The following is a 15,967-nucleotide window of genomic DNA, read 5'->3' on the forward strand; positions in this document are numbered from 1 at the left end:
GCCAGCGAGCATCTGTCGATACTGAAGCGACACATATGCCGCAGTGCCGCGGTGACTCACCTGGACTGCTGCATAGCGTTGAGGAAACTGCGCCAGAACGAGTCGTTTGCCCTGCTGGCCGAATGCTTCGAGCTGAGCGAGTCCGATGCGGAGGAAACGTTCAAGCGGACCATCATAAAGCTGGCTCGCTGCCTGAGGCCCTTAATCTGCTGGCCGGACTCCAACCACTTTCTCGACAGGCTAAAGCACACGCCGCTGGACTACCGGTCCGATCTGATGCATCTGCGGTCCATTATTGAGTGCGTGGAGACGGACGTGAGTGAGGCGTTAGACTTTAGCTGCCAGAGCTACAAGTTCATACTCTGCATCAACACGAATGGTAATGAAATGCAATCCAATTGGATCCCAATAGCTCATTTGAGGATCTTCTGTATCCTTAGGCATCATCAGCTACATCTCGAGCGCCTATCCCGGCCAGTACGACGATCTGCAGCTGTTCGAGGCCAGCAACTTCAAGAACATTGTACCCGACTACCTCACGCTGTGTGCGGAACCCGGCAAGGCAGTGCCCCGCTCACGGCAGCCAGCCTCTGATTCCATTTACGATGCCGTCGAGGATGATGATTCCGCATCGCTGGACGAGCAGAAGCAACCGGTCAGCAGCTACGACTCCCAGCGCCTGGCCGGGCAGTTGGCCAGCCAGGAGTCACTGTCCATTGTGAATGGTGCCCTGATCTCGAAGCGCGCCCCGTCCGTGCAACTGCCAACGCTGCGTCTGCAGGAGCCGGCCTGCCATGCCCAGTTGCGCGCCACAATCGACACGCTGCGAGAGTTCAAAATGCTGCACCACAGCGCCATTCAACAGAAGTCGATGCTCGGTTACCTCAACGAGATGCTAATTGTGGCCGCCGCTCTGTGCAATCTGAAGCGGAAGGAGCTCTCCTCGTAAGCCTAGGCTAAGTTGTATGTGAGAATGTGAGAGAGAGAGAGAGAGGCCTGTTTTAAGGCCCAGTCTAGTAGAGAATCTTGTATTAAAATCTATTCGTACTCGAGCTGTTGAGTCTCTGTGGAATGGTTATTAAATTGAAGCTTTGGAGAGTCTAAGAATTTGTTTAAACAGCTGAAACATTTCCAATTCCATTCTCTTCTCGGCTGTCAATTAACAAAACAGATGCAGGTACATATACGTATATTTATTTTTTTATTTTTAATTTTGCTTTATTTACTGTGGAAAAAATACGCAAAACTAAATACATATTCAACGGGTAAGTTGTTCAATGAACGACAATGCAAAGAGACGACCACAAACCCTCACCGATTTGTGAGAGTTGGTCGTTATTATAGCTTGAAATGATGTCTATATCGTATATGGTATATATCGTGGATATATGGTACATATATTCCTTTTCCTTCTCTTCTTCTGTCCTTTATCGCGTCCTTGCTTAATGGATAATAATTAAAAACTTGCTTAGTTCATAAGTGACTCGTACTAAATAGTTAAACATTATATATGCTCTGCTGCTGCTCCAGCTGCAGCTGCAGCTGCTCCTCGCCGATGTACTAAATAGATTTCGGGGAACCTTTTTCGGTTGTTTGCTTCGTGTAAAGTTATAACAAGTACGGGTGCCTTTCTGCTGAGTGGGAGTCCGCTCAGAGCTTCTGTATGATATCGAACTTCTTCTTGAGGTCGACGCTCTCGTTCTTCGGATCGTACTTCTTCTTGGAGGCAAGCTTGGCCCGCATCTCGGCCGCCGTCGGTGGAAGGTTCAGGCTGCCCGCCCGGTTTCCTGCCGCTGCCGTCGACATGGGAGTTGCTGTCGGGGCCTCTGTCATGGCTGTAGGTGTGGCTGTGGGCGAGGCCATGCCATTTGTGTTGCCATTGGAGCTGCTGTACACATTGCCATTGCTGTTCATGGTGGCCACCGCGGCGGATGGTGGCGGCGGTGTGCTCATCAGGGTGTTGTTGTTGATCGGCGACGGCGAGGACGGTTTGCTACCATTCTGCTGTGGAGAAGGGACAACGACAGCTACCGGTGGAGGAATGCCCCTGTCCACCACATCCAGGTCGCTGGCATTCATGGTGCTGCCGCTCTGGATGCTGCTGGCATTCGAGGATCGCTTCATGCTCACCATGCTGATGCTGCTGATATTGGCACTGGCACCGGGCATCTCCTGTTTGGTTCCCTCGTATCCATTCCCATTCACATTCGCATTCGGAGTGACATTGCCATTCGTTGGCTCACTGCAATTGGAAAGGGCTGATGGCGAGGGCGGCGATAACTCTATGGGCTTGCCATCCACATCGATCAGCAGGAGGCGCACCTCACTGGCAATCGCCTTGATGCGGGCCACCACCTGCTTGTGCGTCTCACTGCCAATGGACACACCGTTCACCTCCAGGATGCGATCGCCCTCCTTCAGGCCAGCCGACTCTGCTGGCGACTTGGCGTCCACCTTCCCAATAAACTGTCCCGGCTTCACCTTCTCCGAGTGCAGATTGAAGCCATAGCCATCGAAATCGGTTCGCTTCACTATGTGACAGGTCTTGGTCACACCCGGTGGCAATGTGGGTGGTGTGGGCGTCTTCGCTGATGTTTGTGGCGACATTATGGCTGTGGGCAAAAGAAAGAAAATGCGTTTAGATGGGATTGCTGGCTCTATGGTTACTTGCGCCTCACTGTATTGGCGATAGCGAAATGAGTTCTCTGGCGGAATGTTTTAGTTTCTTCAAAGTAATGTCAAGGGATACCCTGCAAAGCGAGCTACCTAGAAGCATATACGCTTAGCTGGAGAACATAACCAATTAAATGCTACAGAAGCTTCATTAATATTCCCAGGGTAACAACAAGCCTACTGGATCGCCTCTATTTCGTCTGTAGAAATTCTCATTTGCTTCGTAAAACATTTGCTGATAAAATGCAAGATTTCGTAATGAATTTTTTTTCGTATTTGTATGTCGCATGAGAGAGGCGTCTGGAATTTACTCAAATATCATACAGTTGTGGATCTGCAGCCAGTTTCGCAGTCAGGCAACCCCAAAAAGAGGGTACATAGCATGGATACGATACATATCTTTATGGCAATCAGCGGCAGCGTTGATAACAAAATGTTTCATTCATTCAGCTTTTGTGCAGCCTTATCGCAGGGCTGCTCTGCGTGTCCCTCTACGTACGACTTGGTAACATTGACAATATGCTGACCCACATGGGTACAGGGGGCAGGGCACATGACCCTCGATACACCGGTGGCACCCTCACTCTGATCGTATGGTACGTGTTTATGGCTAAATTGGAATAGTTTTGGGTCTAGTGAGTGCCTCCTCCACATATCTGGGGGGGGGGATAAGTGCTGCCATAGCGGCTGCCATAATTATGGCTGCTTACCAAATAACTTTATGGCCCGTGCTCAAGTTGGTGTTTTGTGTGTGTAGCCGATCCAGTTAGAAAATTCCAACTGCATGCGCTCATGGCTCAAAATTGATTTTACACGCCCGCTTATCGAAGGGCAACGTGATTTTTCCACGCTAACTTGAAACAAAAAACAAAAAACAAAGGCATTTGTCAAGACAATTCTTGACATGTGCATAAGTGGGGGGGTTCCTGTATGCAAATACAGAACCCCCCACCCGAACAGAAATTGTCGTCGCTCTTCTCACAATCGAAATCTCCGCTCGCTCCATTATTAATTACCCGGTAATTTTCAAAGTTCCAACGCCACTCAACTGATACCGAGATGTCGATTTCGATGCGACCCTGAACTTATGAAATTAAAACAAAAAAAAAATATAAAATATCCCAGGCATTGCAAATTACAAAGCAAAGGCATTTTTGTTCCGCCTTTGCTTGAAAATTTGTTTGCTTTTTATTTATATATTTATTTATTTTTGTGTTTTTTTTTTCCTTTGGTTTAAAGTTGAATCATCGCTTTGGAGAGAGGCAGGCCCCGTAAGATTTATGAGTGTTGGCATTAGCCTCTTGATGAGTACGCGACTTAATTTATTAGGGGGAACAAGATGAGGCTCGCTCGTGTTTGCGTCTGGTTTGGGGGTATGACCTTGACTTCCCCGCCACTCCAACTCCAATGACGAGCTCTACCAGCTTCCATTGTAAGCGATTTATAATTCCAATTCAAAGGTAAACAATGGAGCGCAAACAAAAATTCAATTCAGAATCCAACAATGAGAGCGTTTACGTGGCGGCGTCCCCGAGCGGGGAAGATGCTCTCAATGGATGTGGGTAATTTCGGAGGGAAATAATAGTAATAATGTGTATAATACATAATAATAATTGTTTATACAGCTTGGCATGTTGCATGTCTGAAAAGTTTTTATTTTTTTATTTTTTGTTGATTCGATTTCTATTTGGATGCGAAGCGGGAAGTGGCATTTCGCGCAACGAAAAATGTCACAAAAAATCAACAAACTAATCGTTAAATTGATAGACGGAAATTGAATGGAGCATCCATTTGTATATTGTTCGTTTTCGTATTATTAATGGGCGAGCCAGCTGAGTATTAATATGAAATCCAATGAAAATTAATTTAATTAATTTAATTTTTGTACTTTAAAAGCAAAGGATTACTCAAGTATTAATTACATTATTTTAACGTTTCATTGGCAGTTTAATGGAAATGAAGAACATTTAAATTGTTAATTAAATACAATATTAAATATCAAATTAAAGGGAATTTTCAAGGAATTATATCTGTTTGATATTTAAAATTATACGCAAGGGAACCTTTTATAATGAAGTATTATTTTTAGAGAACTATGGGATCGTTCTTTAAAATTTAAATATATTTTTTATATTTGCAATGTTTTTTACCGATTAAAATTTTGGCATTGAGAGCCCTTCAGCTCGGTCGGACTCAATAATTTATATTTGTACATTTATAATTTGGTATTTAGCTTTGTTCCGTCAAGCGATTTGCCGTTGTCGCTTCTCTCTGATCTGTCGTGCCACCGTTCTACCGTTTCTGTCCGTTTGGCCGAGCGAGCATCCGAGTATCAGAGGAGAGCTCTACGAGAATGGGGCAAACTTTAATTGAATTTGCAATCAAGCATGAAGTACACTCGCACAAACACACACACATAGATACATATTTGTACACACAATGGAGAATGGGGCATCGTTTCACCCCTTCTCTTCCTCCTCCCTTGTACCTTTTTTGGCGGAGAGACAGCAGAGTGGCACCAGCGGCAGCAGCTTGTTTGTTGACTTAAGCGGTTTCTCATCATTAAAGCAAATTAGCCGTTAGGCACTTACAGGTAGATGATTTCAATTGTTGATTGTGACTTCTCCCTCATCAGCGTCAAAACAAAAAATACACGTAAATCCCTATATAAATATCGCACGTGGCGGAAACTTTTGCGATGCAATGCGGCATATTTCCAAGTAAATTCTAATTAAATTTCAGTTTATTTGAAAATTTCGCGCCGAATTTAATTATTCATAGTTGTTGTGCAAATATGCAAAGTCTTTAGATAAGCAGCGGAAATGCTAAAGCTAACAGCGAAATTATTGAGATAAAGATACATTTTCTAGAAGCTTCTCGCTGGCGTTTATCTACAGGCAAAAATTCTAAAGGAAGTGAGAAATAGTTAAGCGAATGAGTCAGATGTGATGGTAATGGAATTTATATGGCTATTAAAATATATCGCTTCATGGGAACTGATTTGTAATAAGATATTCCTGAGTCGTTAGAGTCACCTGTTAGCGATTTCCTCTCAAAAAGGGCCATCAAAAGTGTTTAGAAATTGTTGAAAGGGTTGGCCAGTAGATAGCTCTAACCAGTGGTGTGATTAGAAATCAATTCAGGAGAATCTTTGCAGTTACTTCCCCATTCAGAGAGCTTCTCACGCGAGTCAACCGTCTATTAGTGTCCGTTCGCTTCTGGGAACAGTGAAACCAGTGGAATTTGAACAAAGAAAAAGTGGCAAACAATTATGAATACCACATTTGGCACTGCTCTCTTGGATATTTCTTGGATGGAGATATTCACATTCAAAATGTTATCCGATCCACCTTGATCCACAGGTAACGCCTCATAACCTACCGATGATCACATCATGGCAACAACAATTAAGATAAAGCTATAGAGAGAGAGAGAGAGGGGGTTTGCTGCCCCCCCACCCTGTTGTCTAAATGTGCAATTAGCTGTCATAAATAGCGACAGACACAATGCCAGAAAGGCGCGCAACAACTCGATTCATTTATAAGTATTATATAAGCCCTTCACATTTCACGAAATGATGCATCACGAGCCATATTTAATGCCAGACGAAATATAATAATAATAATTCACAGTCGAAAATTCGCAAACCAGCAGCAAAAGAATTTTCAAAGATAATTTCCATTGTCTGTTATAAAATTAGCGAAATATTGAAAAAGGTCTACGTAATAAATTAAACAAAAGCTGACGACATGTGCTTTCAACTGAGATTTTTATATATGTATATACAATCAAGAAAACAGAGTCCCAAGTACAGGCAAAAACTTTCACTATCTTAGTCGATCGATGATCAAGGACTTGTGCGGGCGAAGGGCGTCGCAGAAGTCAAGAGGAGGGTTGGTACTCGTACTCGTCGACTACTCATTGTATATATTGGAATTGACATTATCTTAACGACATAAGACACATTTTAATTTCTGTGTTTGACTTTATCAAATATTATATTTCTTGCTTGCCAAATAGATTCTCCTTTCGCTTATCTTATCATAAATTCTTGATTTTAATTAAGAATTTCTGGGCCCGCCACCGGTTACTCCTTCACTGTTTACACTACACCATATTCATGGGTAATTATGCAAGTAATTCTCGTAGCTGGTATTTTTTTGGTAGATGACGTCAAAATGATTAGAGCCAAGAAGTTTTTTGGGGGCTCATTTAGCACCTCCAGAGACGGACGCAGAGATACACACAGAGACGGATGTGGTGACAGTTCTAAGCCCTGTTTCTGTTCATGAATCACTTGGTCCAAAGAGAAAACTCATTAGCAGCCGCAGCAGCAGCCTCCTTCCCAGATCTCGGGGCAGATGCGATGCGTGTGCGCCTCATGAGTGACTGTCGTTTGTTGTCGCCCCCCCGCTTGGGTGCTTGGGAATTGTTGGCAAATGTCTTTTTTTTTTACACCTGGGAAAACTCACTGCGAAACGGGTTATGGATTATTTATTCTTTGCATAGCCACAGTGCACACGGGCGGGGGGAAAGCTGCTAAAGAAACTCGTTCGAACAGAACCCCAAATATCTTCTGCCGCTTTAACTGAGCAGTCTCTTAATTTTAAGTGAATGTATTCGAGTGTAAGATGCATCTAATTGCTTACTTTTGTTGTCTAAAATTTTCTATTGTTAATCTCTTTTTCCCAGGGTACTTTTAAAGTCGAATAACCATTCTCCTACTGATCATTTTTCTATTATCCAATGACAATGGCAAAAAACGCTGTAAATGTGAATGTAAAACTGACGCTGGCGCTGACTCTGACTGTGACCCCTTCGTGGCCCTCAGTCTGAGTCTCACTCTCTGGCTTAAATCGAGAGAAACACCTGCATAAAGAAGACACTTGAATGCTTGGTCATAAGCATTTATCCGAGCCCCACGACCAATGTCAAACGGGCCAAGTAAATATTTGTGTTAGTTTCTCGTGTATAAAATGCATAAAATATCACTTTACATTGGGAATAGTTTGCACAATTTTATGGCATTCCCCCCAGTGAGGTTAAGTAAACAAGAAAATGTTGTATGTACGAGTATTACCCGATAGTTGAAGCTGCAGGTGAGATATTTGATGGAAATATAGATCTGGCTCCTTCAGAGAAAGAACAACTTGAAATTTAATGATGATACAAAAAGTGAATCTTGCAATTACCCTTTGCTCGTTTCATTTCATTAATGAGAAAAAAGAGAAACCCCCCAAAGGCATATAGTACATACATACATACATACATATGTATACAAATACTCGTACATATATCATTTTTCTTGGGTTTCAGGTTTTCAGGTCTTCTCGCATAACGGATACACGAGTACGAATATCTTTTTGGTTGTACTTCTGGGCGGTGTACGCGGCAATCAATCAAAACTTTAATAAGCAAATAAACAACGCGGAGCGTTACAACAAATAATTGTAAAATTATGCCAAAAAAAAAAAACAAAAAGAGAAGAGAGGGGAAATGCAATGCAAAAAATACAACCAATGCAATTTTTTAAGACAAATTTCTTGATGTAAGCCATGCAGACAACTTGTCTTAGCTGTTGGTTTTGCCCATACAAAATTCTAGTCGAAATGTATCTGACAGTACGTGGTGTATGTACACACACACAAAGCCCTCGAAGATACACACACATACACACTGACGAGAGATACAGATACATTTGAGACACCAACTACAGCACAAAAAATAATAATAATAATAAAAGGAAGCTATAAAGATCGCCCAAGAGAGAGAGAGAGAGAGAGAGAGAAGAATAGAGAGAGAGAGCCACTTACAAGCTGTGTCTCTCTCTTTCTCTGGATCTGTAAGAACCTGGTCCTAACCAAAATCATTTTGATGCTGTGGAGGAGCTCTGCCTCAAATATTTTTCGTGCGTTCCAGCCGGCGAATATTTCAGAGAACTGAAGATACCCTTTTGCATAGGGTCTATGACATGGGAGATGTGTTATGCAATCCGAAATATGGGAATAACTAGGGAATACCTTCAAAATCATTCAAAAACATTCGGCCATAGAGGAAGATACTCAAGCCAGAAATACTCCAGCGTAAACTTCAAAATGATCTTCCATTTCAAACGTTATATACATTATCCGCCCTCAACTATATTTTTCTAGAGTATTAACAGGTCTGTTTTTGGGTTTACAAATTCAGCTTCCTTTCTTGTTTCGTCTGGGATTTCGTTTCGTTCTTTTTTGTGTAACTTTTTTTTATTTTTTTGGTTGAGCTTGAGAAAATAAAAATTGATTCTAGAACCTGTTTTTTTGGCTCTGCCCCGCGTCTGTTTGTGGCTCTTTGTGCTGGCCTTTTGAAATATCTTTGGCTTTTGTACTTGTTTTTGTGGCAGCAGCTAGCAGCCCCTTCGCAGCAGCCGCCGCTGTTTTTAGGCGTTTCTTGAGCTTGTTGCTGGGATCTTGTTTGGGTCTCTGTTTTGTCCGTCCGGTCCGTCCATCCAATCAACAGAAACAAAAAAAAAAGAAGGAAGAGAAATACATTTTTGTGTGAGAGATCTCTCGAGAAGAGTTCGGACCTTTTGGGGCTTTCGTTTTCGTTTGTTTGGCGGGGGGACCAGGAGGGGGTTTGGAATGGGATAGCCATTTAATAACGTAGATATTTTTGTATAATTTATACAATTTTTGTCTACTATTTTTTCGAAAGTTTAACAACAAAATAAAAAAACAAACAAAAAAACGAGGCGAATAAGTAAGATTTTGTATAAAATTATCGTATTGGGTTTTGGGGTGAGTCGTCGTTTCGTTGCATTTGCTGTCGAGTCTACTGCGTCAATGGTTTTCTCAGACCTTGAGAATATTAGAAATTAACAATTGGAAAAAAAATTATGATGATTGCCAGCTTAAATAGAAATAATAATACACAAACAATGCGCCGAACCAAGTGTGCAAATTGTTAGCCAAACATCACAAAAACACACACAAACAAGAAAACAAAAAACTATGAAATTTATATAATAAATGTATGTATGCATATACATAGGTAGAAATATCTGTACAACATGTTGTACAGTGTACATCCATTGTGCATTGAGATCTACGCTGCAATTGTGTAGATTTTCGCATGCCACTCAATGGATGGTTGGTGGGAACCTTATGAATCACGATAACGTCCGTATGTCTACCTAAATATGATAAATAGATACAGAGGGGGTATACAAATTCTTGGGAAAATATCTATCAAAAGATCGCTAGATTATAATTTTTTTGGCATGTTTTGGTATGGATTTTGAAGGCTACGAAAGCTAAGGTTCGATGATCACTCTGAGGGCTGTTTAAGGGGAATTTGTTAATGGAATGGATCTCTTGGAAAGTTCTAGGAAAACACCAAAGAAACATTTAGGTGTGGCGAAGCCATACGCCGACCGATGATCATTCCTTTGGACATTCTGTTTGTACCCAAATATACGATTCTACAATACGTATATTCTCGTCAAGAACAGGTTGATTTTTTGTACCTGCACACGAGATCTTTTCATCCACAGCTGGGGGGGAACGTGCCAAAAAGAGTTGATCTGTAACTGTGTTAAATGCAAAACTTGATTGTTAAATACCAAAGCAGGAGCCATTAATCGAATTAGCATAGCATTGGGTGGTACAGAACCAGAGAACACCCAGGGCCCAGAGAAGATCGTACATATCTAGTTTGTCAGAGCAAAAACCCCCAACACCACAAGAAAAACCGTGGAAAAAGATCGCAGGCCTGGGGAAAACCAGAAAAACACGCGACAAAAATGCACAACCAGCGATCAGGTGAAGTAAACCGGTGAATTAATAGCAAACGACGCGATGCCCCCCGCCCTCCTCTCCGGCAACCGACTTGAACTAAAATAAAGACAAAATCTAAAACCAAAACCAACAAAATAATAAAAACCATCAAAGAAACCTGCTTTGTGGGGGGGGGGGGGGGACATTGCTGGAATACCGGAGTTGACACAGCCGTCGTAAGAGGAGGGGAGTGGCACAACGCCCCAAGTAGAAGAAGAAGGAGGAGGAGGTGGACGAGAAGAAGAAAAAACCCGCAAAGTTGAAAGCGAATTATGAATAGCAATGGCAAAAGCAAAAGCAAAGCCAAACCACAGAGAAAGAGACAACAAAAAAATGGCATGCATGTCGCATTTGAAAACGGCCTTATGCAATGCGCCAGAGCGGGAGGGTTTGAGCGAGGAGGAGAGTGCACGAGATGCAGAGCGACAGAGAGGGGCAATAAATCAAAACAATTATTATGTAAGCCTTGTGGCAGTGGCAGCGAGTGCAATGCAGCACGAAAACAGTTAACGCAGAGCCGCCACACTTTTTCGAGCTGGTGCCAGAAATAGAAATGAATTTTAATTTGAATTTCGTTTGTTTATTTATGGCGTTTAAAAGCCAAATCAGGGATTCCCCCCACCCGTCTCCCTATCACTTTTTTTTCTATGGGCTCTTCTCTGTCTCTCTTCTCTGTCTGTGTCGGCGCTTCATCTTTTTGGTTTGCGTGTGCGAATTGTTTATTTAATTTTAGTTATTGAAAATGCAATTTTCATTGCTTTCAATTTGGCAAGCGTTCAAACTAAATGGGTTTTTATTAACTGCATTAAGTCGTTAACAACCATTTTGCGGATGGGATGGGATGGGATGCGCTTAAACTGTGGTTATACGACAACATTATGAGGAAACCAAATCACGTATAAATAGAGTACTTTCTGGTGCATTCTAAGATTAAATCCGAGCGGTGGAAAATATTTCGTGTAACCGCGCAGCCTAATGGAATTTCAGAGCACGCACTCCATTAAAATGCTCGCCTGCATTCGAATTCAATGGCTCCACAATTGTCTCAAGATTGTGCTGGCCAATGCTTCTGCAACTGTATCAAGGCTGGCCCCACACACACGATAGCAAAATTTCATCACAACTTACCGTTTTTTTTTTGTTGTTTTTTTTTTGTTTCAGGCAAATAGATTCCCTTTCAATGTAAGCTTGTTTTTTTGCCGCTCTTCTTTATCGTCTTCTTCTGCTGCTGCTGCTCTGCTTGTAGTTGTTGCTGTTTCTTTTTGTATGCAAACGCTGTCACATAGCCACGACACACGCGTTATTGTTGCCTTTTAAGCCTCGCTTATCTTTTAATGAAGGAGCTGCTGGCAGCGACGCGAACCGAGAGAAAAAAAAAACACGAAACACGAAACACAGGTGTAGTAAAAATAACTGTTGATGTTCCACGACCAGAGAGTGGGAGAGCGCAGCACAAGAGAAGAGAGCGGGAGAGTGGTTGTTGCGGTTGTAGTTGTTGCTATCGCTGTAGCGCGCTCGATTAGATCCGTGGGGAACGTGTTAACGCTTTCGCGGGCTTTTTAACTTTAACTTGCTTTTTGTTAACTTGTTAGCATTGGGTAGGCAAACGACGCTCAAGTTCGAGTTGAAGTTCGAGCTGCGTTGGGTTTGATCGTGAGGTTGCTCTCATACAAAAGAGAGCGCCAGTCGAACCGAACGCTCAAACCAAACGCGATAGCGCATTGTGTAGCATACTTTTAGCTGATTTTCAGATCAGTTATGAAAATGAGAAAAGATGATTGCTTTTTTTATAGCCAAAATTTTGTTTTACCTTTCCATATTCAACGGTTAATGGTTTCGCTCTCAGTCTTACATTTCAATGGCTTTTTCCAGTCCCCAACCGTATTAACTCCCATTGTCTGCACCCCCTGGGTGGCAGGAGCTTCTTATCAGCGGTAGCCACTGTGGTTTCCAACTGAATGCATTACCTGTATGGCAATCAATTTGAGCAAAGGATGTGCCTCTCTGCGTCCGACCATATGCTGAAAATCCTTTTTTGCCCAAGCCAATGAAAATCGGATTTCGTAAAACAATAAGGGAGAAGCCTCTTCTTACATGACTGAGCTGACTGCAGAAAGTGGTACAGGTACAGTACCGTTGCCCAAGCCTTGAAAATGTAATCAAATGCTGCAAAATACACATAACATGCCGAAATAATGAAATCCATCAGATTGAAACTAAAAAAATATCCCCATGCCCATGCCTATGCCATCTCTGCCTGCTGTGGTCAACTGTACTTGTGTCATACGTTCAGGTTTGACAGCTGACAACTGTCATTTTCGGGTGTCTGTTGGTATTCACCTGACATTTGCTCGTCTGCTCATGGAATTTATTTAATTTCCGCATGGCCATTGAAGTAAATTGACTTCCAGCCCGCATCCTTGCACATGTGTGTAGATGTGGCGATATGTTGGCGATGGGGCGGTACGGGGACGGGATGACAAACAAAGCCAAATAGTATGCACTCTGTGCACAGTGGCAATGCCAATGCAAATTTGTTCATATCTTCTCTTCCAGATAAACATCGAAGCGAAATAGTCAAAGTTCCGTTCTGTTGGTGCTTTTTTCGGTGGCTCTCTTTGGCGACATTTCGGCGTTGCTCTTATCGTTTTAATTAGTTTTTGAAAAAGTTGTGCCAACAGAACCCGATAGAGAGAGAGAGGAACACCACCACTCCACCACTCAAGCCATACCACTGCCCCTGCCCCGGGCACATGTGGCAGACAGAGACAGGAATGGGCGGCAAGAGCAGAGGCAATTATGAGATTGCTAATAAGTTGCCACTTAGGAGTCCGATTGCATTTAAGGAGCGACTCCTTTTACATTTAATTAAGGCCAAAGTGAAGGGCGCCACCTGCTCTGTTTTCCTGTTTATCTTTGGTGGGTCCTTTCCCTTCCATTGTATCACGCTTAGCATGAATATTTATAGGAAATGGCGCGGAATTAAATGCAACTCCCCAAGAAACGTCGCCGGATTAGGCAGAATACCTCTGGCAGCCAACAAATTTATATGCAAAACAACAAAAACAGAAAAACAGAAAAGCAGAACCAAAATAAGAAGAGAAAATGCAATTCTGGAGGCTGGTTGGTGGGGGTGCCGGGTCTGTCGAGAGATTTGGCAAAAGTTTCGTGCACCTGCAATAAAAAAGTTTCTTTTAATCCTCCCAGGGATTTCGTAATAAATGATTTAAATTGCATTCCATTCCGAACACCCCCAGGTATTGAAGAGAGCGACTCTCGAAACGGTCTATGGAATATGGAAACATATGGGAATCCCTTGAAATACGCCCTTTCCTTTCCTCTCATTTTCAAATCTCAAGTGCCACAAAAACTCGAACGGGGGAAACTCAAATGAACTTTTTGTGCTCAAACCGTGCAAAAATTGTTCAATCTTTTCAAGTAAAGTAGCAGGCGCCCAGCACCGAGCAGCCAGCGAGCGGAACTTATTCGAGAATACTCACCCAATCCCAATCCCCATTGCTCACACTCAGCTGTCTCTGTGTACCTCTCGCTCTGTTCATTGTCATGCTCACACCACCCAGCAGCTGGCCATCCCTTTCTCGCGAGCGTGCCATGCATTTTACGTTTCGCTTGAAACGATCATGCGGGCTCATGTGTGTTGTGTGCGGGGTAATAAGCACAGAGTGGGAGGGCGAAAGCTTGCTTCTCGCTGCTGCGCCCCTGGTGTACACATGGATCACTTTATCGATTTTACGAAGAAGCGAAAATATGCGATCGATTGTGATCTCGAAATCGGAATATTTTTCGAGGCGAATACAACACACTAAAAAAGTCACCAGCGAGCATCAAGAAAATACATTAAAAATTAACAAAAATATAACAAAAAATGTACTTGGAGATGCCGGGGATTGAACCCGGGGCCTCTCACATGCAAAGCGAGCGCTCTACCACTGAGCTACATCCCCATTTGAAAATCTGAGCGCTAAATGCGAACAGAAGACTCAAAGAGAAGGCAGATAGTTTTTTTCTCAGGTAGGTAATACCTGTTAAATGTTAATACATAGTACATGTTAAGTGTAGAAACAAACACCCCTTGTTTCGTGCATTTCGGTTATTTCTTAGCTATGAAAAAGCAAAAACAATATTAACTTTATAATTATTTATAATTATAGAATAATTAAAATTAATGTGAATAAAATATTCTAATTCTTTCTGCCTTCTATTTCCCTACACTTAATCGCCCACATTTCACTATAAATTTAAGAGCATTGCTTTTATACGTTGACAGTTTAAACTCTCATGTGCAAACGTGGAAAACGTGCATTGGGCCGCCATGTTCACAATGGGGATGTAGCTCAGTGGTAGAGCGCTCGCTTTGCATGTGAGAGGCCCCGGGTTCAATCCCCGGCATCTCCAAGTACATTTTTTTGTCTTTTTTTTCTCCATTTCATTTTTATATTTTTTGAAACTTTAAATATATGTTTAGAGCAGAGAAGGCACATCAAAGAGGGAGCAAGCACGGAGTTATTTTGCTTCGTGTGGCTGCCTGTGTGTGGCTGCTCTTGAAGAGTCGGGCCAGGGCCAAAACGACTTGATTTATGCGCATCGAGGCGGCAATAATGAATTATTTATGCCGATTTACGGCTGCCAGGCAGGTCTGCATGTCAATTGGCAAAAACACACTATTGCTGCCCGACCAGGAAGGCGGATAGTGAGAGTGAGAAAGAGCGAGAGTGGGGCAGGGGCATATCCAAAACTTGAACGATTCTCTTGGCCTGTGTTTGACTTCTGGCCAGCATTTAAGCCAAAGCCACAATGCAGTCAAGTGGTTAAAATGTGTATACCGTAACGCTCTTTCCCCATTCAGCTAGGCGGCTGCCATGGGCGTTGGGGCATGTCTAGGCGCTGCTGCTGCTTTTGCTGGTGTTGGTGGATGAGGCTGCAAAGGAAATTGCCTTGTTCTCACTTTTGCAACATTTGCTCAGTGGAAATTAAAATTAAATTTTGCATGAGCCGCAAAGTTGACTTGAGCTGCTGTCCTTCCTGTGTACATTGCACGAGTATGCCTGCTGGGCCACTGCCATTCCTGACATGGATATGGCCAAAATGGCAGCAAGGCAGCGAGGCAGCAAGGCAGCCAGGCAGCCAGGCTCCTGGACAGGCAATTGATTTTGTTGCGGTTGCCTGAATGTGCTACACATGTCTTTGATTTCCTTATTGGTGTTCTGGTGGTGTCATAGCCTCTTTTCCATAAGGCTCCCGGCTCCCGGCTGCCTCCATCATCAATTAGCAAGAAACAAAAGTCGAAATCCAAAATCCTAAATCAGAAATGCGGAATCCCAATGCCTTCAGAGAGCCAGACAGACACAGCTCTCGCATAAATAAGATTTGCCATGTCTCATGTTGCATTGAAATTAATTACCATAACGACGTCTGTTCGTGTCAGTGTGTGGGATTTATTTGCTTGCAATAAATATTTT

The 15,967-nt window shown here is 42.8% G+C and overlaps 2 protein-coding genes and 2 non-coding genes across 6 annotated transcripts in view; 2 read left to right on the top strand and 2 right to left on the bottom strand.

Moving 5' to 3' along the window:
• LOC111076820 overlaps positions 1-1,207 on the top strand; it is a 2,149-nt gene extending 942 nt beyond the window's left edge. Inside the window, exons 3-4 of one of the 2 annotated variants that reach the window (XM_022370798.2) lie at positions 1-379; positions 441-1,207. The exon at positions 1-379 is cut by the window's left edge and continues 371 nt beyond it. In XM_022370798.2, the coding sequence (XP_022226490.2) occupies positions 1-379; positions 441-949 (888 nt within the window). In that variant the 3' untranslated portion in view covers positions 950-1,207. The remainder of the gene's footprint in view (positions 380-440) is intronic. The other variant, XM_022370799.2, reaches the window with a different exon arrangement.
• LOC111076822 (Na(+)/H(+) exchange regulatory cofactor NHE-RF1) lies at positions 1,189-12,048 on the bottom strand. 2 transcript variants are annotated; one of them, XM_022370800.2, is made up of 2 exons: positions 11,616-12,048; positions 1,189-2,612 (listed from the first exon to the last, which is right to left on the bottom strand). In XM_022370800.2, exon 2 carries the CDS (start codon positions 2,605-2,607, stop codon positions 1,651-1,653), a length of 957 nt encoding a protein of 318 aa, XP_022226492.2. In that variant the 5' UTR covers positions 2,608-2,612; positions 11,616-12,048; the 3' UTR covers positions 1,189-1,650. The 2 variants fall into 2 exon arrangements, with proteins under 2 accessions (XP_022226492.2, XP_022226493.2); XM_022370801.2 differs by lacking the exon at positions 11,616-12,048 and adding an exon at positions 2,679-2,701.
• A 2,332-nt stretch (positions 12,049-14,380) lies between these two features.
• Trnaa-ugc lies at positions 14,381-14,452 on the bottom strand. Its single transcript has one exon. It is a non-coding gene; the product is annotated as a tRNA-Ala (tRNA).
• Positions 14,453-14,831: 379 nt separating this feature from the next.
• Trnaa-ugc lies at positions 14,832-14,903 on the top strand. Its single transcript has one exon. It is a non-coding gene; the product is annotated as a tRNA-Ala (tRNA).
• The last annotated feature ends 1,064 nt before the right edge of the window (positions 14,904-15,967 follow it).

The sequence above is a fragment of the Drosophila obscura genome, unplaced genomic scaffold (assembly GCF_018151105.1).
Source record: "Drosophila obscura isolate BZ-5 IFL unplaced genomic scaffold, ASM1815110v1 contig_186, whole genome shotgun sequence".
Taxonomy (NCBI): Eukaryota; Metazoa; Arthropoda; class Insecta; order Diptera; family Drosophilidae; genus Drosophila; species Drosophila obscura.

Bases quoted from the DNA above. Each gene is read 5' to 3' on its own strand.
- LOC111076822 (XM_022370800.2), bottom strand. From the start codon at position 2,607: ATGTCGCCACAAACATCAGCGAAGACGCCCACACCACCCACATTGCCA.